Source organism: Ptychodera flava, chromosome 16 (assembly GCF_041260155.1).
Source record: "Ptychodera flava strain L36383 chromosome 16, AS_Pfla_20210202, whole genome shotgun sequence".
NCBI lineage: Eukaryota > Metazoa > Hemichordata > Enteropneusta > Ptychoderidae > Ptychodera > Ptychodera flava.
Window position 1 is genome coordinate 36,405,916 of NC_091943.1, and position 27,896 is coordinate 36,433,811.

Here is a 27,896-nt window from a genome sequence, read left to right on the forward strand (position 1 = left end):
TAGGGGATAACTCTTGCTCGAAATGGGCTGAAGGGGAATGCGACAAAGTACGGACTCTTGCTGAGCTTTGGCGGCTTTAGCTTCGGCATTGCCGGTACGTATACCTTGGCCCCGAAGCCATCGTCGCCCCTGCGACGAAAACGTGCAGTACGTGCGCGCTTGCAGTGACGTACCGCGCACAGACGGAAAGGGAACTATGCGAGAAAATAGGGCTTCTGCCCGCGAAACTGCAAGAAAGTGGCGATCTCTTGCAGCTTAAATGCAGCACTCGGTTTTGCCTGGCCGAGTCGAAAGTACAGGGCGTCTGCCCGAAAATATTGTTTTCCCTCCCGGGAAAAACTGCAAGAAAGTGGCGATCTCTTGCAGCTTAAATGCAGCACTCGGTTTTGCCTGGCCGAGTCGAAAGTACAGGGCTTCTGCCCGCAAAATATTGTTTTCCCTCCCGGGAAAAACTGCAAGAAAGTGGCACCTCTTGCAGCTTCATTCAGGGCTTGGTTTTGCATGACCGGGCCGAAAGTACTGTATGATGTGAGGAGGACCACCTGGTTTGCGACAATCCAATGGGCTCCGCTTTCGGCGGAGGTCCCGTATATGCCAGGGGCCGCTCCGGCCTTCCTCACCAAACCCTGCCGGCGCCGAGATAGAGAGCGCCTCGCGCTTTGCGAGATATATGCCACCGTGGAAGAAGCGGCAAATTATATGCCATAAAACATGGGTGTGGATCGGGATGTCATACTTAGCAGAGCAGTCTCATCACTGCGATCTATTAAAAGTTAGCTTCCACAATCCGCTGATTTGCCCGCAGCGGACGGGCAAGTTCGACCCCAGACCGACTGGGTCTTGTCGGGGAGAGACTATGTTGAAAACTTATTTAAGGGGACAGAGACGGAGACCAAGTTTGCGGAGTGTCGGCATCGCGTGATGGCCGGCTGCAGAGGTGCGTCGGTACCCGGCCGAACACCGTTGGCGTGCCAGGCTTTGTTGGGGAGAGGCATGAGTCAAAACTTGTCTTCTCGTCGGGTGATCGACACAAGGGTAAAGTTGCAGAGGACGAGCATCGCGGGATATTCTGCCCAAGAGGTGCGTAGGCGCCCGGCCGAACACCGTTGGCTTGCCAGGCTTTGTTGGGGAGAGGCATGAGTCAAAACTTGTCTTCTCGTCGGGTGATCGACACAAGGGTAAAGTTGCAGAGGTCGAGCATCGCGGGATATTCTGCCAAGAGGTGCGTCGGCGCCCGGCCGAACACCGTTGGCTTACCAGGCTTTGTTGGGGAGAGGCATGAGTCAAAACTTGTCTTCTCGTCGGGTGACCGACACTAGGGTAAAGTTGCAGAGGACGAGCATCGCGGGATATTTGATATAACCAATGTGATATAACCGAGGTTACGATGGTATTGACGGTTATGTGGTAGCGTGTCGGGGCCGGCAAGGCTGGTATTCCAATGATGTAGGGATGTAAAGACGACTGGAAACAGCGAGTACTATATAATCCAAGATGCTATACTAAGTCTTTATTACACTAAGCTCTAAGCTAGGTACATAGAGTGATGCTAAGCTGGAGACGAGATATTCTGCCCAAGAGGTGCGTATAGGCGCCCAGCCACGCTGCCTTGGCTTGCCAGGCTGTGATGGGAAGACGCAAGAGTCAAAACTTGTCTTCATGTCGAGTGACCGAGACAGGGGTAAAGTTGCAGGGCATCGCGCGATTGTCTGCCCAAGAGGTGCCAGCCCCCTTGCAGTGCTCCGTGTAACCTCCACAAATGTAATAATCTCCACAAATGTAATATCAACCACAATTGTAATAAATCAACCACAAATGTAATAAAATAGTCAACCATTAATGTAACAACCCACAACCACAAATGTAATAAACAAATTAACCATAAATGTAATAAAACTCAACCATAAATGTAATAACTTGAACTTGCATATGTGATCATTTGTTTATCAATGCCCTGAGTAAATAATAACTTAATAAGACTAGTGTATGTTATTGCATACTTTCCTGAAACTAGGTTTCCTTTCCGAAACACAGAATAGAATACTTTGAGAACGCTATCAGAAAACGGCGAGGTACTGATCAAACCGTTAGATTAATAGAAGTGGAATGTAACCTCCACAAATGTAATAATCTCCACAAATGTAATATCAACCACAATTGTAATAAAATGCACCCATAAATGTAATATCGCCCATAAATGTAAAAAAATCAACCATAAATGTAATAAAAACACCAACCACAAATGTAATAAATGGTAACCATAAATGTAATAAAAAAATCACCCATAAATGTAATACTTGTCAACCATAAATGTAATAAATCTATTTTGTCGTTGCAATTGAGGAATTAGCCCTTAAATATTGATCTATGTAATAAGGAAAGCAACTCCACACATTATTCATTTCTTAATTGTTTGCGTTTAGTGTGTTTTGCATATTTGAAAGTGTATTTTACGTTTCCCTGTTTTGTGTACAGAACTGACTGGCCATGGCTAGACACAGCTGTAATCTGAGTGTCAGTGCAGTCTCTACTCCAGAGTGGGGAAGACTGTATAACACTACGATCCTTTAACGCCGTTTTTTTTTTCGAAAATTGCCGTACTTTCTTAATCAATCTCCTCAAATTCGTCTTCATTGGATAAATTGTGTGGAATAATCGATAGATTGTCTGTATTCCTATGTTGTCCCACTTGAAGTTTGTTCCTTCACTAGGGATGCCAGGATGTCTAATTTTGTTCTACTGTGTTCAAGGTAGTGTTCGTATTGTTTTTTACTAGATTGAAATATATGTTCTCGTCAACATGTTTTGTGTCGTAAGTTTCTGTTATAAGGTTTTATATTTCTCTGTTATTTGTTCTGAGTCATCTGTCATAAACTTTGTGTGGTATCACTGCTTGACGAGTTATTTTGACGCTTCCTTATTATGTAATTATCAGTGTCTAGAACTGCTGTTCCACTTCCATTATCTAACGGTTTGATCAGTACCTCGCCGTTTTCTGATAGCGTTCTCAAAGTATTCTATTCTGTGTTTCGGAAAGGAAATCTAGTTTCAGGAAAGTATGCAATAACATTACACTAGTCTTATTAAAGTTATTATTTACTCAGGGCATTGATAAACAAATGATCACATATGCAAGTTCAAGTTTATTACATTTATGGTTGAGTTTTATTACATTTATGGTTAATTTGTTTATTACATTTGTGGTTGCGGGTTGTTACATTAATGGTTGACTATTTTATTACATTTGTGGTTGATTTTATTACAATTGTGGTTGATATTACATTTGTGGAGATTATTACATTTGTGGAGGTTACATGGAACAGCAGTTCTAGACACTGATAATTACATAATAAGGAAGCGTCAAAATAACTCGTCAACCAGTGATACCACACAAAGTTTATGACAGATGACTCAGAACAAATAACAGAGAAATATACAACCTTATAACAGAAACTTACGACACAAAACATGTTGACGAGAACATATATCCATGTTTCAATCTAGTAAAAACAATACGAACACTACCTTGAACACAGTAGAACAAAATTAGACATCCTAGCATCCCCAGTGAAGGAACAAACTTCAAGTGGGACAACATAGGAATACAGACAATCTATCGATTATTCCACACAATTTATCCACTGAAGACGAATTTTAAAAAGTACGGCAAATTTCGAAAAAACGGCGTTAAAGGATCGTAGGGTTATACAGTCTCCTCCAAGCGGGAGTACAGACTGCACTGACATTCATATCACAGTTGTGTCTCGCAATGGCCAATCAGTTCTGTACACAAAATAGGGAAACGTAAAATAAACTTTCAAATGTACAAAACACACTAAACGCAAACAATTAAGATATGAATAATGTGCGGAGTTGCTTTCCTTATTACATAGATAAATATTTAAGGGCCAATTCTTCAATTCCGATCACAAAATAGATTTATTACATTTATGGTTGACAAGTATTACATTTATGGGTGATTTTTTTATTACATTTATGGTTACCATTTATTACAATTGTGGTTGGTGTTTTTATTACATTTATGGTTGATTTTTGTTACATTTATGGGTGATATTACATTTATGGAGACTATTCCATTTATGGAGGTTACAAGGGCTCTCACAATCGAAGTGCGAGCAAATGTGAGGGCTTGAAGTGAAGGCCATCACTTTCAAAGAGTGAGCGACAGTGAGGGTGTGACTTTCACCTCGACCTAATAAAAAGTTTAATACAATCAAAGTCATTCTTCCCGGTTCACTCCTACATTTGTAAAACCGCGATACGACCTCCAAGAAAGTATAATAGGCTGCGGCGCAGCGCTGTGTATGAGCGAATGGCTGAGTGTATTGCTGTGAGTACAGTATTATCGGACTACATGTGTGATAATGGCCTTGTACGGCGCGGCAGATCATAACCTGTTTCATTAACGTCTTTTTCATAAATCTTTTCGTGTTTTGTATCTTGACATTAAAAAGCAACCAACTTCCATTCCACATGACTTTGCAATTGTTTGCTGCTTCCTTACATCAAAAAGATAATGTCATCTACCGTAATGAGTCTTTACACCCCCCTTATATTCGTGCATCCCTTTTAATGCAACAAATAGTCTCCTCACCATAGCAATTCACACGTCATGCTTTTAAAGCACATCACTCATAAAGAACTCGGAGTCAACTACCATCGAACATCGCAATCGACACCTATAACAAACAATAATTATGAGAAATTTGTGATGTCGTGGTTAAAAGATCCTGACACCATAAGGGAAAGTCCAAATATTTTGTCAGCTGATGTTGCTGAAGCGATTGTAAAGCTCCCTCTTGAAACATCTATCGGCCATGATCATCTGTCTGCCGAATATTTCAAATATGCTAATGAACGTCTGCATGTAATGCTGGCTTTGTCTTTTACTGCAATGTTCAATCATGGCTTTCTTCCTGAAAGTCTCATGAGAACTATTCTTGTTCCTCTAGTCAAAGACAGAATTCGTGATATGTCCAGCAAAGATAACAATAGACTAGTCGCCATTGCCACAGTGACTTCTAAGATCTTGGAGTTAATTATTTTAAAGCGTTGTCAGGATTGTCTTAATGCTATAGATTTTCAGTTTCGTTTTAAACAGAAACATTCTACTGATTTTTGTATTTATGCCATGAAAGAAATAATTTCCTTAGGCTACTACAGTCATCTCAAAAGTCCAGTATTTGTGTGTTTTCCAGATGCAATCAAAGCATTTATGGTGGCTGTACACTTAGAAAAACATGGATAACCTCAGAGTGGCATATATTATCTTAAGTTTACCACGTGACTGCAGTGCCAGTAGAATGTCTGTATCGAACAGCATTCCATCTTTCGATGCTCTCAGACAAAAACTGTCGTATAATTTCTTCATCAGACTGCACAATAGTAAATTTGTGTTCTGGCCGAATTTCGTCGAACTGTTATGAATTCATCCTTTATTATCACAGAAACATATATTTTAATTGACTTCAGTTCAATTACCATTTCGACATTTAACCATACCCTATTCAGGCGTTTCATTAGAAGCTGGCAGCTGAAGAAAGACACAAGAAGGTAACAGGTTTTCCATTCATCCACATTCTTTGGTCCTACTCTCCGGCAAACTGAGAAATGTTTAAATTAACAAAATGTGTTGTCATTGTTTGGCTGTTGAATATTGTGACTCAAACACTAATCATGCAAAAAATGTAATAAAAATATTAGTGTTCGATGTCATTTTCAAACAATTTTACCAAGTGCTAAACATATTGAAACACCTCTCAGAGCGCATCATTGCACACATCAATTTCTCAAAATTTTCGATTTGAGAGATGGTCCCATCTCTCGTGCTGCCCCCTCTGAGGTATTCTAACAGTTTTACTTAGTAAAAAAGCAAATTAAAAACACCGCACCATTGCACACATCAATTTCTCCGAATTTTCCACGCTAGATAGGGGACACCCCTCTGACACTTTCCCCCTCAGCCTCTTGCGTAGTTTCACGTATAAAATCCTAGGAAAACAAGATTCGTTATTTTTCCAAATATAATCTAACTGCCACACAGTGAGCGATGGCAGTGCAAAACCTTTGAATACAATATGAAATAATCCTGCTTAACTTTAATTTCAATGTTTAGGTTTCGTTCTCTAGGGTAATAGCAACTTAGCAGACGCGCTGAACGAGTTCACAGTCTGCGTGCGATTTCGCGACGCAATGTAAGGCACTTGGTGTAACCTCCACAAATGTAATAATCTCCACAAATGTAATATCAACCACAATTGTAATAAAATGCACCCATAAATGTAATATCGCCCATTAACGTAACAAAAATCAACCATAAATGTAATAAAAACGCCAACCACAAATGTAATAAATGGTAACCATAAATGTAATAAAAAAATCACCCATAAATGTAATACTTGTCAACCATAAATGTAATAAATCTATTTTGTCGTTGGAATTAGCCCTTAAATATTGATATATGTAATAAGGAAAGCAACTCCACACATTATTCATTTCTTAATTGTTTGCGTTTAGTGTGTTTTGAATATTTGAAAGTGTGTTTTATGTTTCCCTGTTTTGTGTACAGAACTGACCGGCCATGGCTAGACACAGCTGTAATCTGAGTGTCAGTGCAGTCTCTACTCCAGAGTGGGGAAGACTGTATAACACTACGATCCTTTAACGCCGTTTTTTTCCAAAATTGCCGTACTTTCTTATAATCAATCTCCTCAAATTCGTCTTCAGTGGATAAATTTTGTGGAATAATCGATAGATTGTCTATATTCCTATGTTGTCCCACTTGAAGTTTGTTCCTTCACTAGGGATGCCAGGATGTCTAATTTTGTTCTACTGTGTTCAATGTAGTGTTCGTATTGTTTTTTACTAGATTGAAACATTATATGTTCTCGTCAACATGTTTTGTGTCGTAAGTTTCTGTTATAAGGTTGTATATTTCTCTGTTATTTGTTCTGAGTCATCTGTCATAAACTTTGTGTGGTATCACTGGTTGACGAGTTATTTTGACGCTTCCTTATTATGTAATTATCAGTGTCTAGAACTGCTGTTCCACTTCCATTATCTAACGGTTTGATCAGTACCTCGCCGTTTTCTGATAGTGTTCTCAAAGTATTCTATTCTGTGTTTCGGAAAGGAAACCTAGTTTCAGGAAAGTATGCAATAACATTACACTAGTCTTATTAAAGTTATTATTTACTCAGGGCATTGGTAAACAAATGATCACATATGCAAGTTCAAGTTTATTACATTTATGGTTGGGTTTTATTACATTTATGGTTAATTTGTTTATTACATTTGTGGTTGCGGGTTGTTACATTAATGGTTGACTATTTTATTACATTTGTGGTTGATTTTATTACAATTGTGGTTGATATTACATTTGTGGAGATTATTACATTTGTGGAGGTTACACTTGGGACTGAAAACCCGGTAAACCGCTACGCGGTGACATTAGACTTATCTTGTGAAATTGGTACGCCATCGAGCTAAGCGCCTCCGTTGTACAATTGCCGTTTTACATCCTCTGATACCGAAACTTACTGTAAAATGCAACTCTATAGGTTACAGACGTATGTGGGAACCAATTTATATCAGGTATCGTTATGTGGTAGAAAAAAAAATCAAGTTGCTGAATATTCACGTATTTGCAGATAAATTATTTACGAATTTGAAAGTGCTAGCAAAGAGCTATCATATCATCCTCACTGTCTTTTATACCGATTGCTCATACCTTCATTTCATCTTTTTTTTAAGTTAAGCTTAACTATATTCTCATACAAGAAATAATTCAAATTTCTTTTTCAAAGTACAAGCTTATTTCTGAATTCAATGCAACGATTTATCGCTTTTCTTGTCGCACATCCCTAGGGCTGATCACGTCACTATGACTATCTAATGGGAGCTGCGGACGCGGACGGGAGCTGCGGGCTTCAGAATTATCATGTTTGTTGTGACAAATAAGATACAAGAAATAGATCGAATAGAAGAAAAAATACTCTGAATGTGCTTATATTGTGAAATACGCAAATATGTAAGCTTCGACTAAACAAGACCTGGGCCTAAATGATATCGATGCCGCCATGACATCACTGGTTCTTGTAATACTAGTGCAATGTTTCCGTGACGTGAGGTCTGACGCTCAAGTTGCCCTATCAACTGGCTGAAATGTTGCTAGTTATAGCTGAATCAACGACAAACTAGCTGTGGGTCAACCCCATCCATCAAACCTGAGCTTGCTTTTTGATTTGGCGGGAACTCAATTAAATAGCACAATGTCTGCGTAACGAAAGATTTGGACAAATATAACAAGTTCTGCGGTTTGTTGCTACACTGCACTGTCGCTAACTTAAGTAATTATATGGGTGTACAGTTCATTTACTTTGGATAAAACACGCATACTTATACAGTGAACGAGCAGGAGATTATTTGAAGTCGCATACCATGAAAAGGAAAAATACAAAAATACAGCTTTTTGTTTTCTTTTCCCTGGGTATAGACACTAGAAAATCTTCGTTTCGAGTGTCTAGTGCTTTAAGTAATGTATCGGCAGCTACGACGGAAAGAATGGACGCAATTAGACTCCCTCCCCCGTTTGGTGAGAGTACCCTCGTTTTCTTAGAATTTTTTCGGTGTGAGTAGCCAAGTAATCAAATGGAGCTTATAGACGAATTCTCTTTCGATAACTTTAACTAAAACATAAAGGCACTTACTAAACACTATAAAAATATGTACTTGAAGACTCACCCTTGTTGGAAAGAATGAAAGAATCTTTACTTTCACCCACAAGGTGTGCGTTTATTATTTCAAGAATATTAGTCTATGTTTTGCTATATGTAGCTAGAGGGGAGGAGTGCGATAGGCTCTATACCGACTAATTGTCGTGTTTCATCAACATGTTGCTTTAAGTTTAATAATGCATTATAATGTTTTCGCGTTTATGATGCATTAGATCGAATTTACAAACTAAAAGATGCCAGAAAACATTATAGACATAAATTTCACACATGTAAAATATTTTAAGGCGGGTTTAGTGATCCGTAGCGTGTTTCTCTCTCTCTCTCTCTCTCTCTCTCTCTCTCTCTCTCTCTCTCTCTCTCTCTCTCTCTCTCTCTCTCTCTCTCTCTCAGTCTCTCTCTCTCTCTCTCTCTCTCTCTCTCTCTCTCTCTCTCTCTCTCTCTCTCTCTCTCTCTCATGCACGATATAAGCTTATCTTCAATCTAACAATAGGGAATGGTCACCCCTACTCTCCCTCGTCCTCTTTCCCTCTGTCTACGGACCAATCACAGGTCAGAATATCAGAACACATCCACCCACTGAGAAAAACAGATAATAAATTTCATAAGGGAAAATACTGCAGAGAAATTAATTAGAGAATGTTTGGGTTAATACTGAATGTTTTCGTTTAATTCGACCTAATGCCACTAACATAACAAGACCCAAAAGAAGCATTTCAAATGCAATCAGGCGAAAGACATGAGCATTGACAAAACACAGTGATCATAATTTAGAGACATTTTCAACGGGGTCGTTGTCAACAGACGAATCGTCTAAACCACGACTAACTGATAAAACGTCTATTTGAAAAGCAGTCCCATACTATCGTTCCGTCCAAATATGTAATTCAAATGTCTTCATTATTAAATCCGGGGGTATATGTCAACCTGAAAAATATAAAGGTGAGACGAGAGCGTCTTGATAGTTGTGAGCTGAACTGTGTACATATACACTTAGCTAGTAAAAACTGTAAATATATTGAAACATTTACATGGATAGATAGATAGATAGATAGATAGATAGATAGATAGATAGATAGATAGATAGATAGATAGATAGATAGATAGATAGATAGATAGATATATAGAGATAGATAGATAGATAGATAGATAGATAGATAGATAGATAGATAGATAGATAGATAGATAGATATAGAGATAGATAGATAGATAGATAGATAGATACATACATACATACATACATACATACATACATACATACATACATACATACATACATACATACATACATACATACATACATACATACATACATACATACATACATACATACATACATACATACATACATACATACATACATACATACATACATACATACATACATACATACATACATACATACATACCTATGTACGTTCCTCTTATCACATAGAATTAAGATTCATGTTACTCACCCAGTAGACTGTCACCAGTTTCATTAAATTATGGATTGCTGTTATCTTCCGAAATGTTGTCAGTACAATAGTTACATATCTCCCCGTCAGGAATCCCCGTAGCGTCAGCCGGGGTGGCGCCACAGTTACCATGATTCTTTGCGATGAAGTTTCCTTCACAATACTGCAATATATGCAAGACATATTAAACTCTTTTCATATTGTATAAACACTTAGTCTCAAGGTATTGATTGTTGAAAAGTCACGTGTCGTGATGATCTACTGCAGTATTATTATATGAGAAGACGTTCCAAATTTATTAAAAGAAACACGAGTCAATCCATCATCGACCAATGAGGTACTTGCATTATTTCAGCGTTGTTCGATGTATCCTATTGACTGCGTATGCTGTCACTTCAACTCCGTTAGACATAGAGAGATAACTGCAATTTTACTGACTATGAATAGCAGAAAACGAAACTGACTTCGACTCACGTGATTTTGCTGACAGCCGTACTTGTACTGTTTCACTCCATTGGTGTCAAATTTTACCTGGGTTGAACAGGCACCCTGAAGATGCAGAATTGCAGATGGCAAATCGTTTAATTTCACAACAGATGCACTGTTGCTCTAAGCATAAATACGAAGTGAGTGAGTCTTGTTTACGAGTAGCATTAACTCTTTTGACATAGCCTAGGTAACTGAATTCAAAATGATCTATAAATTATCGTATACATGATAATGAACGTTACTTGAGTTAGAATGCGCCTCAAGGACAGATATTCAGACTTTCAAACTTTTACAATACTGTTTGGTATAAACTTGTTTGGGGCTCACTTTAAAGCTATAAGTAAAGTTTTCACGTTATTTTTGTTACAAGCGGAGATTTAAGTTTCCCGGTGGAGTTAACACATTGATGGCGACCATTTTGAATTACAAGAGCCCAAAGAGTGCACAATAGGCCAAACCCGGAATTCGAATCTACCACGGTACAAACAAAGCCATGTGCGCAAACGCGCATAGAGGTACGTGTATTTCCATACGCGTTTGTGCACTTGCGTTTGTTTGTACCGCCACCGCGTGATATATTGGGCGTACTGAATCTGAAGAACCCACGCGTCCTTTTATTCCGGAGTAGAACCATTTTGGACGGCGATCCCTGATTTTTGCTATTGATTTGGTATAGAATAAAATTCTATATTTTCGTGATACCGTCACTTATGAGATTTTGTTCTAATTGAATCAGAAACCAGGCAGCGATAATAACTGTGTGCTGTACTGGGAAAATTCAACACTTGATTCGTTTCACATACACCGCCCTGTTTAGGACCATTGAAGTCTTGTACGAGCCTAATCTTGCAATCCTACCTCTGACATGCCGCAACTACAGCTTGATGTACAGTGCACGTCGCTTCTCCAGTCGCATTGCTTACAGTAACGATCTGTCGGAACAAAACACAGTTTACTGCAACTTGAAAACCTGTAGTCTCCCACAATACGAGATTTCCAGCCAACTCCTGGCAGACGTGTTCTCGTTGAGGAAAAGATGACGTTTTACGATTGTCTTCTTTTAATTAATATATTACAGATGTCTGCTTATAGCGAGGTGGAAATTCGTTTGGAACGAGGCTATATGATGAAGGCTCGTTAGTGAGAAAAGTGGCTTACTATGCGCTGCAATTATCATAACCATCGGACGGATTATGTGCTTGGAAAATATGCATGTTTGTGGTCAGTAAAACTGAAAAGATCTGTTTTTCTTTGTGTTGTAAAGTCAAATATAACTACTGGGGTGTTGGTTAAGGTACAAACAGCTACCGGTGTTTCATTTGAAAATGAAGACTTCATTCAATACAAATTTCACAGGAAACCTCTCGGCAAAGCAATATTTCGAAGAGCTGGCCAACTATTATAGTACAAAAAAGCTTCATTCAACAAACGAGATGCCGTTCTCTTGACTTTACCCGGAGGAAAATGTCTTCGTGCCCTAACCATTGACAGAACGAGTGAAGAAATGTTTATCACAAACCGGTTATGCCTTTCACCAAGGTAGGAGTTTGAGTGTTGCACAAGGTGCTGTCACACTCGATAACACAGGTTTCGCCGATCAAAGTGTTGCCCTGTTGATCGGTTCGGCATTTGCGCTGTTCAGCAAGCCACTTGGAGAGAGAGAGAGAGAGAGAGAGAGAGAGAGAGAGAGAGAGAGAGAGAGAGAGAGAGGTAAATTTAATTTAATTTAATTTAATTTAACTAACTTTTTACGAAATACTTTGTACCATCAATTATGATATATCTCCCTGTATTAGAACAAATATGACACTGGTCTTTGAATTAGAATGAATACTTTCTTGATTGCATACGTTCAATAATTACAGAAATCAATGACCTACATACACAAGGACTGTGTCGAAAAACACTATAAAGTTCGTTAACATTAACATTGTACACCCAGTCATTAGCAACTCATTGAATCGCATCAACTTTTTTGACAAGTGTGCACTGATTAGTTGACATTTGAATCCGGCGGTAAAAAGTACACAACAAAATATAAGATTAAAATATTCCATAGAAACAGAAAAGCAATGATCAACGTATTACCATGGTTATTAAGTATTTGCATGATTATAAAAAAAAACTCTGCTGCTCAGTTTTCACTTAAAGTACACACACTCAATAAAATTATTTGAATTTGCCATATTTATGACACTTGAAGTGCATGTTTGCTCTTTATGACGTCATAATCAAACAAATTTATCGTTTGCTAAACGAACCCATATACAATTTCAGTTTGCACGATGAAATGGCATTATTACGGGACCATAAGTGTATCATGAACGCTTTGTTAGCTCTGTAGGGAAAAACATACTTTTACTCAAAATGCTGCATTTTTAACCATAAATATTGGCAAGCGACGTCAACTGATCGGAGAAGGTAGTAAAATTCGGCTTAAACCACGGTTACTGTACCTCTAGTGCTTAAAGCTAGTGACGAGTGTTAAATCAAACTATATTTCCATGCCGTGTCAGTCGCATTTTAATTGGTCGAGCTGAACCACGTGACTGACCACAACTCGAAGTAATAGTTTGTTTACATGCCCGTGGATATGACTAATATCATAAACATCATAACTTTTACAGCTAAAACGAAAATTGTGATTTGTACAAATATCATAATCGATCACAAATTAACACTTGTGGGTCAAGTTTAGACACTTATTTCCAAAAAAATCTCCCGGTCTGCAAATTTTTTACCGCGCGAGACTGACAAGTTCCGGGGCCCGTTGTCTTTCGCGTCGGAAATTTTCGTAGATTTTGACGGTTTTCTTGGATTTGTTGATAATGTAACGGAAATAACAGACTCCGCCCTGACCATTAACGTTTATTAATGGGCGCGGGCGAGAGAAAAGCCAAAATTATCGGGCGAGGCTTAATTTTTGGCTTTCCTCGTGCCCTTTCTCATGAATAAACGTTAATGGTCAGGGCGTAGCCCGTTATTTCTATAGTAAAACCCAAAGTATATCAAGTTCATCAAGTATACTCGACCGTGTGAAATAATAGTTTGCTTTGGTAAAATCATCGACTTTGCGGGAATGTATCGTAAAGAAATGATCATGGGAACTCCGGAAAACAGTTTTTTTATTATCAAATTTGCAAAAGGCATCATGTTTGCACAATGTACATTACAGATGTACATAAAACATGTACATTTACAGATATTCTATTGGAGGCGCGATAATGAATACTGTTCCCTCTTGGTAATTCCAAATCTATACCTTAATGTTTACATAGTTACTCTCACGATATCGTCCATATAAACTTACTATTCCTATAACAGACGCTAAAAGGGACAAAGTCTGGTCAACTGTGCATGCACAACCTCAACTCTGCTTGCAGCCAGACAAGATTAAACAGTTGTACATTTTACGGTCTGTACCAAACAATAAGTTCAAAAATTCAAGTTTACAACTCTCGCCATGCAAGGCTGAACATACACTCTTACATAAAGTTTGGACCTAATACAAGATTTGCTATGAAATCTTAACTAGCGGTGCCTTTTATACAGATAAAGATAACAGCTGTCCCTTACATTGTATCAATGTTATCTGTCATAGGAAAACAAGTTGGAAAAAGGAAAAATCCATTTTGTCAACAGGTTATAAATGAAATCCGGATTTGCATTCTGCAAAGAGGTAATTTTTGGCACTTTTGCAATTGTGTACTGTCGTAACTTTGCACACTAACTTTATGCAAGTATTCCATATTTTCTTGATATCAAAAATGTAAAAAATAGCGACTTTTCCCTTACAGGAATTGTGTTATTTTGTTGATTGATTTCTGTGGGCAATAAGAAAAGAAGCATTCTCGAAAAAGATGGCGTACTGTGTGATAAAAACTGAGCAGAAAATAATGTCGTCATCTTTTCTGTACAGTAATGGGCAGAATATCATGACAGAACGGAAAGATATTTACACATAACCTAATGGATGTCATTGCTATTGATTATATGTACATTCCGTTGTAACCTGTTGAGAACGGCCCTTATGTGTGTGTCATGTGCAAAGCTTTACTCCGAAACACGCAACTCTGACAAGCGTTGTAGCTATCACAATGTTTTAGTATATGGCATAGTATCCGGGTAACTGGCAAGGGCAGAATACATCTAGCCATAATCTCTCCATCACTGCACTGTGATGTGACAAATCGACGCCGAAAGCATGTACATACGTATGGCGTATTTGATCCTTTTGACAATGGTTGCTTCTGCTGCCGTTGTCCTCGTGAAACAATCAAGCTACGATAATTTTGTGAAGGACAGACACCATGAAGTAATCAGGTGTGGTCAAGATTTATACTTATTCAGTCGGCGGCTTTAGTAATCCTTATTAACTGCCGTTGTTCAGGGAAAGCGTATACCAGTTTGAAAAGAGTGCGTGGCTGTGTAGGGGGATGCCCACGAGGTCAATGCTACATGAGCAAGACAAGTCGACGGTATGTACTGTGGAGCAGACAGCTAAAAATTGCTGATATACTTACATTCACACTTCTGCAACCTTTGTTCACTTGAATGATGCCGTCGTAAGTTGACAATCGGTAGCGATCGGCACATTTCTGGGGAAAAATACTTTGGTTAGTTGTATATCAAATTGGGCAAAATGTGCATTGGGAGAGCATCTGAGACCGATGTTTTCATCGCATTAATATTAGGCCTATAAATGTAAAATGTTAGACTTTCTCATTTGGAAGCTATTAGATGGAGTTCGTGCAAGCCATTTATGTTTTCATCTCACACTCGCTTCTTATCAGGTATACCTCACTGTCCAACATGGAAAAATGGTTGTCATGCGCAGTGCAAACTGGATCACAAGCGACTTTGTTTTACTGTTGATTCAGATATGACGACCGAATATAATGTATGTCTGTCGTATTTAGGCCAGTTTACACCGCAAATTACTACAAACCACGCAGTCTCACTCTATACCATTCAAGGCGGGGGGACTAACTTGGGAAGACATTTACAAGTCCATGAAGTATACTCGATATCTCAGACACAAATACACGTTTACACATGCATGGCATACTATGGGGGCATGTATGCCAATGTGTTGAAAGCGAGAATGTCTATGTTATCGTCAGCCTAAGCAAAAATCTTCATGTTTCTGTTAACATTCCTTCACGAACTGTGATAAGTCGGTCAAACTTTTGTTTTATTTTTATAGGGGTGTGACTCATTGAACACAACAGTAAAATTTTTGACAAAATCATATGTGCTCGTTAAAAAATGCAAAAAAAGAGAGCTTTCGTTCGGAAGAGATGAAATGAGTTAGGTCGGGTCAGCCTTACCATGTTAAAACCACCACATGTCTCGATGCCTTGGCAGGAAGTGAAATCATCAGTCCAAGAACAGGAATAACATTGCAATTCAGCTGAACAAAAAACGAAATATTTCGATGAAAATAATAGGAAGAATAAGGAGTCCTATGTACATGAATATGTCTTCATTGATGCCGTTGTCTCTTTATTTAAATCAAATGTTTATTTCTAGTACGAGTGTCTTGTGCATATTACAGCATTCATCAAGTGAAAAGAGAGAATTCCCTTGATATATATAAAATGAACATGTAATTTCATTTTACTAGATCGCCTGTAAATTTCAATACTGTTTTATTCAAGGGATGTAGAGCAGCAGATTAAAGTTACGATATGTGTAGTGAGTCCAACCTTCAAACTACTGCAAGAAATTCTAACTTGAAAAACTAAGGTCATTAACAAAAGGAAATACTTCAATTTCATATGAATATTTACGAACTGACAAGAAAAAACACAGTTGTGTCCATGAATGGGAGGTGAATTTAGCGGAGATGACAAACTATGTCTTTCTATCTTAAACGATTTTGCTGCAGCGGCTGCATGGTTCCACATTCGTGTCTTTGCGACTTTCTTTTGTGAAAATATGAAAACAGCAGCTCTTACCAGTTTGTCGTCCCGTTCGCTGTGTGCAGAACATGGGGATTTAAAAAATCGAAGAAAGTGAAACGTTATTCAAGAGCAATTTTCGGTCTGAGGCGGTGTTCCTTTAGGTCGAACCGAGCCTCGAGTATTAAATGTTCAAAAGGGGTGTGAACACAACGCTTCATCGTTAATGAGATATACATTTAATCCACTATGTTCCCTTAGGTAAAATCTAGTAAATTTCAAAATGTCGATGCCTTCATAGAAATATTTGTCTCTCATTGGCTTTTGGTCTAAACACACGGAAGCCCCTCGCGTTAATCGTGTTTTTAATCATTTTTTGAGTGTTAGTCTTTCAACCCATGCCATTTTTGAATGAGGATAGATAATGGAAAATAAAATAGTCGTATTTTTCTACACATATTCTTGTCTCAAGTGAAATATTACATTTAAGAAAATAGTATCAAGTTTTTGACTTAAATTGATTTTTATCATTAATACCAAAATTGAGGGGTTTTTTTACTCCAAATATAAACCCTCTTCATCCTTCTAGTAAACTATTGCTACCATAGTAAACTTTAGATAATCTACTTTTTGAAAAAATGTAGTATGAGGGGGTTTCCTTGTCATCTTCGATTAGAAATATTGCTTGATAAAACTGTGTTGGCAACATGCGGCTCCACTTTAATCTCATAATACCTACCCCAGCACGTGAGGATGCCAAGACCAGGAGAAAAGTGACAGTAAATAGTATACACGCTGTCTTCATCTCTATAAACAAGGCGGTGATCAAGAGAAAACGAAATGCGTCACAGAACTTCTACACCTTTTATATACATGATACACACCCTTAGTGCATAACAATCTTGCAATGCGGCGATCTAGGCGATGGTTATATGTACCAAGGAACTCCTGACATGCACACTGCGTACTGTATACCTTGCAGCTCGATAGGCATCAATGTTTTTTAAGTACACAGTGTGTTAAATTAAGAGAGTAGATTGTATTACCTTAATCATAAATTCATGAAAATGGGAAAGCCTACATGTGATCATCTTTCAGATTCTAACGTATGGTATACGCTGAACAACCCCGACAACAAACTCCAGACAAGCCTGTTTTCATTGTCTGTATAAACAGCGTACGCTTGTATTAACGGGTTACGTTACTGCTCTTCACCAACATCGCACAAATTGTCATTATACTGACGTTCTAATGTTACAAAACGCAAGTATCTGTATTGCTCTGGTGACTCTAGCTTACCTTAATGGTCATTGAACACCATCTGGTGATTTTCTAGCGAGTTTCGACTTTAATTATTGTCTTTTATGAATATTCTCAATTTACTGTCGATACCTTTCAGTTTATAGTTTATCTGTCAGTAACAAGAAACTTCGGCCATGTCAGCAGATGTATTATTTCCCAGTATTCTATTCTACCAACACAATGCATCGTGGGTCTTAATTCTCAATTTCATTGCAGAAGTGCTTGATAAACAGAAAATGTTCAAGATTTCAAATGGAAATGATAAAACACAGTCACCCTTAGCTGGCGTGTTTGCTACTGAAGTTAGAGATATCAAAGTGCGAATGAGGTCGTAACTGAATGATGTAAATGACATGTGTTTACAGAAGACAACAAAACATGGAAAGAGCATAGTTCAAAGGGGTTATATGACTTAAAACATTTCGAGTTAGATACTTGTATTTCACGCTTCACTATTTGTTTTTGATTCTTCTTAACATCAAGACTTTTATTTTGTTGGAAAGTAAGACCAACCCTGAGGCTCCTGCCCTCTACAAATCCGACTGTAATGGTACGGTTACAGTCACAGATCATTGACCAAAAATGATTAAGTTTTAGTCCTGGTGATTGCAAACAGCAATTATACATTCAAAGTGAAAACGCTGTAGGCATAAATTCCCAGGTATGTCCTTAATAAAGTCGGTCTCTATGATATGAAAACATACCTGGATACCAATGAGCACTGACAAACGCACAAACTTCAGTAGTACCTTCTGGATGACGGTGTTTTGCCGGCGTGAAGAACAGCTCTGCAGTGCCTGAAAGAGATCCTTTGATTCTATGAGAAGTTAATACAACACTCTGCCTTTATAACACATTTTCACACGAGAATTTCAAACCTTTAAAGCGTAAACCAATCGACGCCGAGGGATTTTTTTGAGAATTAATTTTCCAATCACATATGATGATTGTATACTTGTAACACAATCCAGCACTGTAGCGAACCCGGTTCTTTTGGAATCTACTTATATTTACGGCAGACAAAACAGCAAAATACGAAATCCAAACACAGATGTTGCTGATAATTTTACTCCATTAAGGTACCCTGCAAATGTGCTTAGGTCTGAAAGGAATACTAATTGCGTGTAACACTTGTTGAAATTTACTGTGCACAAATTCAAATCAAAGGGTTCACTGACATAAATAATTTCTTGACTGACCGTCATCTTACAACAAGTAGTACCGTTGATATTTCGCTCGTTGCTCTATTCTTACTTTCATCTTCAAAGTGAACAGATATACAGAGACGGTGCCCAGTCTCTTACTCAAATTATTGCAGTGTGTTAAGTATATAAATTTTCATTTCAATTAAAAGATGTATTGAGAATTAACTTGCTCGATTGATACTACAGTCTTACGAGAGTATATCTATACCATTTCCTTGTGGCACTGAAATTTGCAGGCTATCTATCTTTTGTGTGGAATCCATCCAGCAGCTAAATTTCGAAAACGTTGTCAGCGAAGTCTTACCAGTACAATTAACTCGCTTGACCTACTTTCGTAGTCTCGAGTTGTCTGTATCCGAGGTTTGTTAAATTTGGTGTACAGACAAATCACAAATATTGACCATAATAGCTAGGGCTATAATTGCACAAAACGACTCAAAGGGACAATAGATAAGTAAATCTTCTTCTTTTTCATAAGTGCATTGACTTACACAGTGCTACAGCTTTGTAAATGCTAGGTGTTTTATTGGATAGGCAATGTTACTTCTGTCAGATAGTGTTACTTGATGGTAGAGTTGCTTGCTCTATATGACAATACTCATTAATATGTCTTGTGTCCTGTCCCACGTCGCTGATCATGAGTCGTCACGGGTGGCAGATTTTTATGTTTAAAACTGACGCTTTCTTAGCACTATTCGTCGGTAAGCCAAAACTATAGGCAAACTTTATTTACCACAAATGTTTTACATGTAATACAAACACGACGACAGCATAACTTCAAATGAGAATATATTCAGTGGATTACAATTTCCTGTTATTATATTATATATTATAGACTAACGAGGTTCATCAATGACACTGGTTTCTATGTAGTTGTCAGTTACAGATTACAGGTGATCTGCACTCGTTTATCCAGGATCCTTCTACCATATCCTTCGTTGAGGGACCGTGTTCTCTTCTCTATTCATGACTTTCTTCAGGTACTGAAATATTGGTTTTGGCTTTGAGGGAGTTTGTCTTGCTCCTTGTCACTTGGTTTAATTTGTGCGGTTAACACTTGTCATGACGAAATCACAATCAACAGTCTTTCGGGAAACTGTAAAGCGGCTCAACATAGCCACAAAGACGCAAAAACGAGCATTCTTTTGTAAAAATTATGCTAATTCAAACTGCTGCAAAACTGCTACTGTACTTGATTGGTTTCTGAATCTGACAGTATTGCTCTTCAAATAACACACCAACCAGTACATAACTCGTAAGGACAACTCTGATACCCGTTTATTCAAATATCTGTTAAATATCTGAACATCCAATTATCCCTCAAGCTTTATTAATGGCGATAGGACCAGATATAGCGATGGTGCCGCTGTGTTTCCCGTATCTATCGGCCCTGCAAGATCTCGTCAGCAAAAGTTGCAGGTATGTAGATATAATGCGATTTTAATCGAAAAGAGATTATTCCTAGAAATCTAATTTGCCAGATAGATGCATCGGGTTAACACTGGACAGCTAGTTGTCACTTAGAGGAATAAAAATGAAAGCTCACTTTAACCCTTAAGCGCCAAAATATATGCATACAACATACACCATACATCATCCATGCATGCATGCATACATACATACATGCATGCATACATCCATACATACATACATACATACATACATACATACATACATACATACATACATACATACATACATACATACATACATACATACATACATACATACATACATACAAACATACATACAAACATACATACATACATACATACATACATACATACATACATAACATACATACATACATACATACATACATACATACATACATACATACATACATACATACATACATACATACATACATACATACAATTACAATATTGTCTCAGTACCAAATAAGATGCAATAGGGCCTATAGTAGACTGTGTCAGTATCACTGTCTATCTGTCAAGTCAGTAAAGAGCAGTATTGAGCCAAAACAATATGTGTTTTCACCCACTTGGTTTGCCAGTAAAAATCATGTTCGCAGTATCTCTGTTGTCAGGGACCTTCAAATCTTCAAGTCTTTGCTAAAATGCATTGTATGGGGCATGTTTTGCATCCATTGTGTTAACTAACTTGACCTGATGGTGAAATATGAGCTTGGCAGGATAAGAGTTCAACATTTCATGAGGTGTGGCAAACTACCACTGTGCTTTACTACCATTTCGCTGTTTTGACGCAGGGGGCGCTCTTCTGTGGTATGAGTGTCGACTCATGCCCGGATTGCATGGGAATTTGAATTACCGCATTTTGAATCCTCGATAGAACAGTTCATATTTTCACTTTGTACATTGTGATAGGGAGTCCCTACCCTTATTAGTAAAAGTTTGTAAATAGTTTAATAGCCCTGAGAGTTTCAAATTGTAATGATTTCTAAAAATCCTCCTTTGAGACGAAATTGTTTTCGAATTGAGCTCTACTTGGAGAACAGTATGCAGGGGAAATGATGGACATGAAATTATAACAACGTCCCTCGGTACATTGATAGTACACAAATGTAAGGTTCGGTTCTGGTACATTCTCTTGTATTGCTGCTCTGAAGCCATAATAAAGCAACATGGAAAAGGGTATTTCGTTAATTTGAGTGCAGTCTCTCTATCGAAACCCTTTCTCATCCTCATCGCTAAATTTATGAGAGAATTGTTTTCTGTGCCGACGCCTACATGGTATACCAATATGAGATATAATAAACCTACAGGAAATATATACGGTTGTGATGTCAGATCTAAGATTGTACTTACACTCAGACTGATCGGATAAAATCGTCGACAGAGAAGTTTACTGTATCTATGGTTTGGCTAAAAAAAACAACGATTCTGATTATGCTTTTCGTGCGAAATGCATTTATTGTCACTGACATACAACGAAAGAAATTTCTGAAGACACGAATATTAAAATAAAGCCATAACATGATAAACTGTGAATTATATGTTATAATTACTGTTATTTATTCATTAAATTTTACAAATTATTTATCCTGATTTCCTGAAAATGCGAAGTGTACACAAGATACAACTGGGAAAACAACTTGGGAAAACTCTTTACATCCGAACACCAAATTATCGGGCAAATTACAAATAATACTCGAGGTAGGATGGAGTAACTGCAAGGTATTTATGCTTTGTTTGGAACACGGTTACTGATAAATGTTCTCGGAATCCGTCGGAAAACTGCCGTTGAATGAAAATGCGCCAGTGTGGAAATTGAGGACCTCGTTCAAGACAACGATCATCGGTGTTTTAAAATTGATAGAAATACCTTTCTCATCTTACATCTTTGCCACTCAGTAATCTTCTCTGAAACCTTTTCATGACGGCAACTCAACCACTTTGTCTCGAGTTAACACTTTATGTCGAGTATGTCTTAGATACTACGAAAGTGCGAAATTTGGCCTTAATGCTCACTACAGGATAATTTTCAAAGTGACTATCGATAACAGAATTATTATCATTTCAAAGTGGCACTAGATGTGCTAGACTTGATGCTAATTTCCTAAACAGAAAAACAAAATATGAATTTTGAAATCAAAGTTAGAGTCATACAATTTGTGAATATGAATAAACATGAATGCGTCAATGTGAGAGCACCCTGTGTACGATAATGGCCTCAAAGCTGTTATTAAATAAGACACGGCCATCAATTATTTCAGAACATTTCTTGCTCTTCAAGAGAGACATCAGGTCGTCCTGGATATGCTGGGGAACTGATTTACGAAAATGACAAATGTGAGTCAAAAAGTCTAGGATGCGATTCCCGACGTCGGAGTTTTCGTCGAACACTTCCGAAATGTCGACTCTACTGCCATTAGGCTCAGGCACGGCAGAAAATGGGATACCCTTCTTCTTAAACGCGTCTTTGACATCAGCTGAAGTGATGAAGTTCATTCGGTCATCGCCCAGGATATCGCCATGCTGTTTCCAAAGATTGTGGTACCCTCCGTTGTTGGCGGCAACGATGATAAGCAGTAACCCACCAGGTGCCAAACTGTCGTACATCTCTTCGAGGGCGTCCTCGTGGTTAGATAGGTAGTATACAGCCTCCACTGCCTCGATAAAGTTAAACTGTTTTATCTTTCCGTTGATATCTTCTATCCCACTCCGTACGAATGCTTCAAAGGTGTCACCAAACCATTCGAACTGAATGTCTTTGAATTCATCCTTGTTTTCAATAACGTAGTTTTGGTATTTCCGGATCTCGTTGACGCACGGCTCGACCACAGTACAGCGAATGCGAGGAAATTTTTCCTTCAGATGACCTATCATCATCCCGTTTATTTCTCCAGCGCCGGTGCCGACGCTCAGAACACGAAACGGAGAAGAGTGTTCCCTAGAACTGAGAGCAGCCACACTGCCTGTTTTCGAGGTCACCATGGCATCTACAAGCGACGGGAACACACTAGCACACCAGCGAGGCATGCGGTCGGACACCCATTTCACGCGGAGCAGAAACGTCCGTCTACAGTCAACGTAGTGGTCGACATCGCTGAACAAACTGCGGACGCCGGGCAGTGATGCTGAAGACATGTTACTGACGTGCGGCAGCAGATGTGCAAATGGGGCTGATAACACCTGTTGAATCTAGAGATTGGAAGCCCTGCCTGCGTTCACTGCAGCGAGAGGAAATATGACAGTCTGCTGTTACCATCACCGGCAGATAAAGTCACTTATGAGGCAAAACATTTTCCATAAATTATTTCTACAGCTATTGATAGGTTAATTTCTGTATGCCTACCTTTGCGTCTTCCTACGCATTAGACTGGCAGCTGAAGGATTTGGAAATTTCGAAACGATGCGCAGTAAACGCCCATAACGTGCCTCAAGTAGAGGAATATTAGTTTATTCTTTAGAACGGGTCCAATATTAATTGAAATGATGTCCGCTCAATCGTAAAGTTCGATTGTTACGAAGTAATCATCGTTCATTAATGAATGGAGCACACTTCACAACGCGGCGCAGATATATCTTTTAATCAGCTAATCGACCAGCCGTGTCAGCTTTTTCCTGATTAGTATAATGGTAGTTATACCGGCTCTAAGGGCTACACACGGTCCCTGTACAACTCCATCAAAGACTAACTCTACGAACAGGTCAGGTATCATGTCAAGCCAGCAATGTGTTCTGTCAATCGTCATATACATTTATGTGGTTTACTGATCATACATTCAATGCCAATTTCCTGACTGAAGCATGTCTTATTTCAATTCGTTTTAGAAGCAGCATGTTCATAAGCGCTTTTTAAAAAACTCCTTCCATAGCTTCGATAGAATACATTGTTAAAATTGAATATAAAATTTTACTAACTCGATCAAACCGAAGTTAAAAAATACAGTGAGACCTATTTAGTCTCAGCTTTATTTAGAATTCTGGACGATGGCGTAATGTAAATAATGCAATGTGTGATCGATTAATCATTTTCCCAAAACTATCCATTTTGAATGCTCATCACCGATGACAGAACACATGTGATCAACACGAAAATACTATTGACGTAAAATACTGGGACTTTAAATTTGTATGGCAAAAAAGGTGGAAGGTAAAAGGAAGTGCGCCCTCATTGCCTCGTTTGATTCACAGTGGAACAGTGCGATCAGGATACCACGACGAAAGCGCGTGTGGATATCGTCCTACGCAAAGATCTTTACTCAGTCTGGTTGACCTTGCACCTCACTCTGAACGGTAATACTCACTCTGGCAAAGTTCGTAAAATGAATATGACAATATCACCCACACATATCAGTATTGCTTTCTTTTTTCGAGAATTTTACCGGCAAATTTTCCTGGAGGGGGCGTTGATAGTGTGCCGTGATGACGCTCAAAAAGAGGAACTCGTCATGCATCGATGTTTCCATTTCACGGAGGTTAGCTGTGAATTCTATTTTTATTCGCGATGCGTGAAATCTATGTTTTTGTACTTTTCATTGTACGTCAATGTTTGCTTAATTTGACAAAGACGCAGAAATTAAAAAATAATATCTATAAGTTTTGCAGTGTTGAGGCGGAATAGAGCAAACAAATTAAAAGTTTGGATGAAAAACACTCGAAGAGTAAAGATGTCTCCCACAGTGACGTCAGCTCTTATTTTTAGGCAAGCAGTAATAATATAGACGCATATTTATAATAAATAGGTATTTCCGCGCTTGTCACATGCATGAGATATATGGCTTTGAAAAGGTGCACGATGGGAGTTCCGATGTATACCAATGTAGAAACAGTAGTTAAAACTTTCAAGGCAAGTAGTCCTAAATGAGAATGGATGAGATATACGAAGGGGGGGGGGGGGAGTCTTCCGTGCAATCAATGTTTACAGTACCGAAATACTGAAAAAAGTCGACATTAATGTAATATGATAAAATTATATGCGATTATTAAAAATATACAAGAGAGAACACACGTCAAAGTAAAAGCAAGCAGAACAGCAAAAGAACGACGAAGAAACTATAGTGGTACAAGGCGAAAGTTATACTGGAAGAAAACAAAAACACAATTAACCGCCAACCCCCCCCCCCCCCCCCCCAAAAAAAAAAAAAAACCAAAAAAAAACACAAAAAAACAGCCACGCTGAAACAACAAACCAAGTATATACATAAACGGGAGAGTAGGGTCATAATTACTGTGTGCAAGTTGCCGACCTTATTATGACCGGGTATGAGTACATTGTATACCAGTATCTGCCATAGAGTCGCAGTTTAGTTCGTGTCGTTCGTTGCTTGTTTACGCTGTGTATTTTACTCAGTTTACTGTGCTCCTTTTTTGTATACAGTTTTATTCATTTGCTTGCGTAGGCTTCGGGTGGGATTGCGTACCGATTGCATGTTCGCACAGATGAGAAATCAGACAAAGCGCATGCGTACATTTGAAGGGACGATTGATCAAAAGACAGGTAATCATATGAACTTATCTTGCTAATGCAAAAGTTGAGTCATGTAGAAACCATTTTTGCTGGGGATGGTGTACTTGTGTAAACCTGTGAGACCAGTTCATGACCCTACCAAGCAATCAAGGCAGAGCTGTATCAAATGTGTGCCTTCTTTTCTCGATAATTTGTTTCTAGGGCTAAGAAAAACTTGACGGGGTTGGAGACGGTATAGGTGGTGGTGTTTGTTGCATGGGCCCTTTCAAATAATGAATTCTCTGTGAACAACTGAGCTTATAACACCATGACAGTATATTTTCTAAAAGCCTAAATATTTGCAAAGATTTACATTTTATGGTTATCGTTAGCATGAGGATCGAGTTACTGTAAATATAAATAACGTCTCAAACATTCTTTTTCACATTTCCCTGTAAAATGCTGCAGTGCTTCCGGTTGAAATTTGCGTGATTTAAAGTTGTTGCCTTAAGTTTGAAAAGAATGTCTGCAATTTTTGTTTAAGACTATTGATCATTTTTATATGGAACCACAATTTTATGGCTCGTAATTGATCCCTTGTCAAACATCTTAAAGAGTCTATGATGAAAAAAAGGACAGATGAACGAAATACGAGACATTCGTTTCGAGTTAATTATTAAGTTGTCAATGGAGGGTGCAAATTTCGGCCGGACATAACGAAGCCATTTACAAGGAAACGTAAAAACCAATTTGTATAGGTGCGCGTTACATGATCCTTATGTCCACTTGAAGAGTCACGTAAAAGAGCGTTTTTTACATTGATTAAATATATTATATTTCAGCAGTCAGGACTTATCTAGTTTATACATGGCGAAAATGTCATGTATACTCAAAGTCCTTTCATGTAAATTTCTAATTAAAATGATGCTTCATGCCCTATACAAATCTATGTTAAAAATTAACCTGAAACGGTATTAATGATTATTGCGAAAGAAGACAGAGGCATGTTTTAAGGAATAAAACCGAGTAGATTTCACCTCAAAGCTACCAGGTAGCCCTGTCATTGCAAAGTCTCATCGTTAACATCAGTATATTTAATCCATGATCATCGTGATGACAGTATGTGACGATCGTCATCGTCATTATCACTATCGTCGATCACATCATCATCATCAGCAGCAGCGTCTCATTATGATACAGTAAAAATTGAAATACAATTGTTCAGCCATTGAAAAGGCTATTCAGATGTGACAGAGGGCAGAACATTTTGAAAATGTGTTTTTTACTCAATGAAGTGTTGCACCGGGCTACAGTGATGAATCACGCAGGTATTATCTCCTTGACTTTGTAGGTCGGTATTCTCAGGTACATTTGATGTTGATAATGTGTTTGAGGGCGCATTTACTTATAACTACCCTAATAGGTCCAAAGCTGACATCCACCCGGTGTATGTGATATTTGTAGTCACGTTGTCAAACAGAATAAGCTTATGTCCGGATATCCTACCACAGTCCCTTCACAGTGGTCCTTCCAACTTTTCAGAGCCACACTCATTTTCTGCAAACCATCCTCGGAAAATCTATGCTAAAGTTGCACCCTATTATTTTTATTTCAGGAAGAAATGGTCGAGGTGTTGAACTTCAGTTCTGTTTGCCTTTCTCATTCAGTCTCTTAAGGAGAAACCGTCAGAATAAACTGCGCCCCCAAGATATGTTTTTACCAACAACATCTCTCGTTTTTACAAGTCTCACATCTTAATAGGAAACTACTTTTTCATTTCAAAACAGCTGCATTTTTTTACCACCCATGACTTTTACTTGCATTTATTGCGTCATAATTTGAGACAGTTAAGCATATACTGTTTTCATATTCGTATGTAGCCGAATGCGTCGGGCATGGGGTATTTTTTGT

At 38.3% G+C, this 27,896-nt stretch overlaps 2 protein-coding genes across 2 annotated transcripts; both read right to left on the bottom strand.

Annotated features, from left to right (window-relative positions):
* Nucleotides 1–9,395: 9,395 nt before the first annotated feature.
* Nucleotides 9,396–18,749, bottom strand: LOC139114723 (uncharacterized). Its single transcript, XM_070676596.1, has 10 exons — nucleotides 18,609–18,749; nucleotides 17,342–17,409; nucleotides 16,660–16,678; nucleotides 16,030–16,112; nucleotides 15,223–15,297; nucleotides 12,219–12,348; nucleotides 11,558–11,631; nucleotides 10,685–10,759; nucleotides 10,211–10,373; nucleotides 9,396–9,680 (listed from the first exon to the last, which is right to left on the bottom strand). Exons 2-9 carry the CDS (start codon nucleotides 17,405–17,407, stop codon nucleotides 10,239–10,241), a joined length of 657 nt encoding a protein of 218 aa, XP_070532697.1. The 5' UTR covers nucleotides 17,408–17,409; nucleotides 18,609–18,749; the 3' UTR covers nucleotides 9,396–9,680; nucleotides 10,211–10,238.
* Nucleotides 18,750–21,977: 3,228 nt separating this feature from the next.
* LOC139114724 (histamine N-methyltransferase-like) lies at nucleotides 21,978–23,907 on the bottom strand. The gene has a single exon (XM_070676597.1). It carries the CDS (start codon nucleotides 23,678–23,680, stop codon nucleotides 22,730–22,732), a length of 951 nt encoding a protein of 316 aa, XP_070532698.1. The 5' UTR covers nucleotides 23,681–23,907; the 3' UTR covers nucleotides 21,978–22,729.
* Between the last annotated feature and the right edge of the window lie 3,989 nt (nucleotides 23,908–27,896).

Coding starts and splice junctions, on each gene's coding strand:
- LOC139114723 (XM_070676596.1), bottom strand. CDS start 17,407: ATGAAGACAGCGTGTATACTATTTACTGTCACTTTTCTCCTGGTCTTG. Junction 15,298..16,029: donor CATGTGGTGGTTTTAACATG/GTAAGGCTGACC, acceptor ATTTTTCCCCAG/AAATGTGCCGATCGCTACCG. Junction 10,760..11,557: donor GTAGTTGCGGCATGTCAGAG/GTAGGATTGCAA, acceptor CTGCATCTTCAG/GGTGCCTGTTCAACCCAGGT.
- LOC139114724 (XM_070676597.1), bottom strand. CDS start 23,680: ATGTCTTCAGCATCACTGCCCGGCGTCCGCAGTTTGTTCAGCGATGTC.